The sequence below is a fragment of the Tupaia chinensis genome, unplaced genomic scaffold (assembly GCF_000334495.1).
Source record: "Tupaia chinensis unplaced genomic scaffold, TupChi_1.0 Scaffold000438_1, whole genome shotgun sequence".
In the NCBI taxonomy this organism is placed as follows: Eukaryota; Metazoa; Chordata; class Mammalia; order Scandentia; family Tupaiidae; genus Tupaia; species Tupaia belangeri.
In genome coordinates, this window is record NW_006159943.1 from 31,612 (window position 1) to 32,793 (window position 1,182).

At 54.1% G+C, this 1,182-nt stretch overlaps 1 protein-coding gene across 1 annotated transcript in view; it reads right to left on the minus strand.

The window, feature by feature from the left end:
• Positions 1–75: 75 nt before the first annotated feature.
• Positions 76–1,182, minus strand: part of LOC102479328 (GON-4-like protein) — a gene marked incomplete in the record, with an annotated part of 76,557 nt that continues 75,450 nt past the window's right edge. The window contains 1 exon segment of the mRNA XM_027774468.1: positions 76–1,176. Within this exon segment, the coding sequence (XP_027630269.1) occupies positions 91–1,176 (1,086 nt within the window).

Genomic DNA, 1,182 nt, shown 5'->3' on the forward strand with positions numbered 1-1,182 from the left:
AATTTAACTAAAATAAAACAAGTAAAATTTCCCCTTTGCCCTCTCACTGTGCTTCAACCCCCAAATTACATCCCATAATGCATTCAGTAGTCAGACACCAGCAATATCCGGACTACTGATAGTGCAGCAAGCAAGCAGAGGGCATAGCAATAAACAGTACATATTACTGAGCACACAGAATACTCCAGGCTGCCCGGCTCTCACCTGGAGCTCCGGGACGGAGAGCACAGATTCCTCAGACGCCGAGGACATCTCATCTTCCTCATCTTGGGTGAGGTCGTCGAAGTCCTCTTCCTCCTCCTCCTCTGGCCCTTCCTTCTCCCCTCCAGCTTCTGCTATGGTCTCCACTGACTGCCCATCGGCACCAGAGGGGTCTTCAGGCTTCCCTGGGGGACTGCTGCGCACCATCTCGGGATCCGTGGAGGAGGAAGCACTCCTTGGTGAGCCTTTGCTCCCATCTCTCCCTGAGTCCCCATCACCAGGAGGCTCCTGAGACACGGGAGGGGTACTGGCTGCCCCGCCCCTCTCCTCCTCCCTCTGTAAGACCTTCTGCCTCTTCCCCTCTCTGGTGCTGCTCAGCTCCTCTGCTGGGGAGGCAGTGTCCAGTTCCACAGAGTGTTCTTCTTTAATTTCATCACAAACATCCTGCTTGGGGGACCCCCCTGACATGTCTTCCCCAGCATCCATAAGTTCTGTCTTGACAATTTCCTTGAAATCCCCAGGGGAAGGGTGTAGAGATTCCTGAAACCCCTGAGGCAGCGGCTCCAAAGCTTGACTCCCGTCCTCCGTTTTCACAACTGTCCAACCACACACACTGTTCTCCGACAATCCTTCCTGGCACTCCATATCTGCTGCTGGGGGCCCTGGGCTTCGCTCCTCTTTAGGGACAATGGTACCAGAGAGGGGAGATTGTTCTTGGGGTTCTAATTTGGGTTCTAGGCTTTGAAAGGCAATGTTCCCTTCAGCCAAAGGACAGGTAAGGTCCACATTCACTTGGGCCTTATCTTCGGGGTGAGATGGTACAGGAAGATTTACAGAGCTGCCAGAAACAATTAAGGGTGGGATAGGGGAGGCCACGAGGGGCTGGTTCAATGGACAGGGGAACGAAGTAGGGTTAACCAAGAGGGTAGTGATGGGAATGGTCTGGGGGCTCTGGGCCACAGCCGCACTGACAGGCTGCAT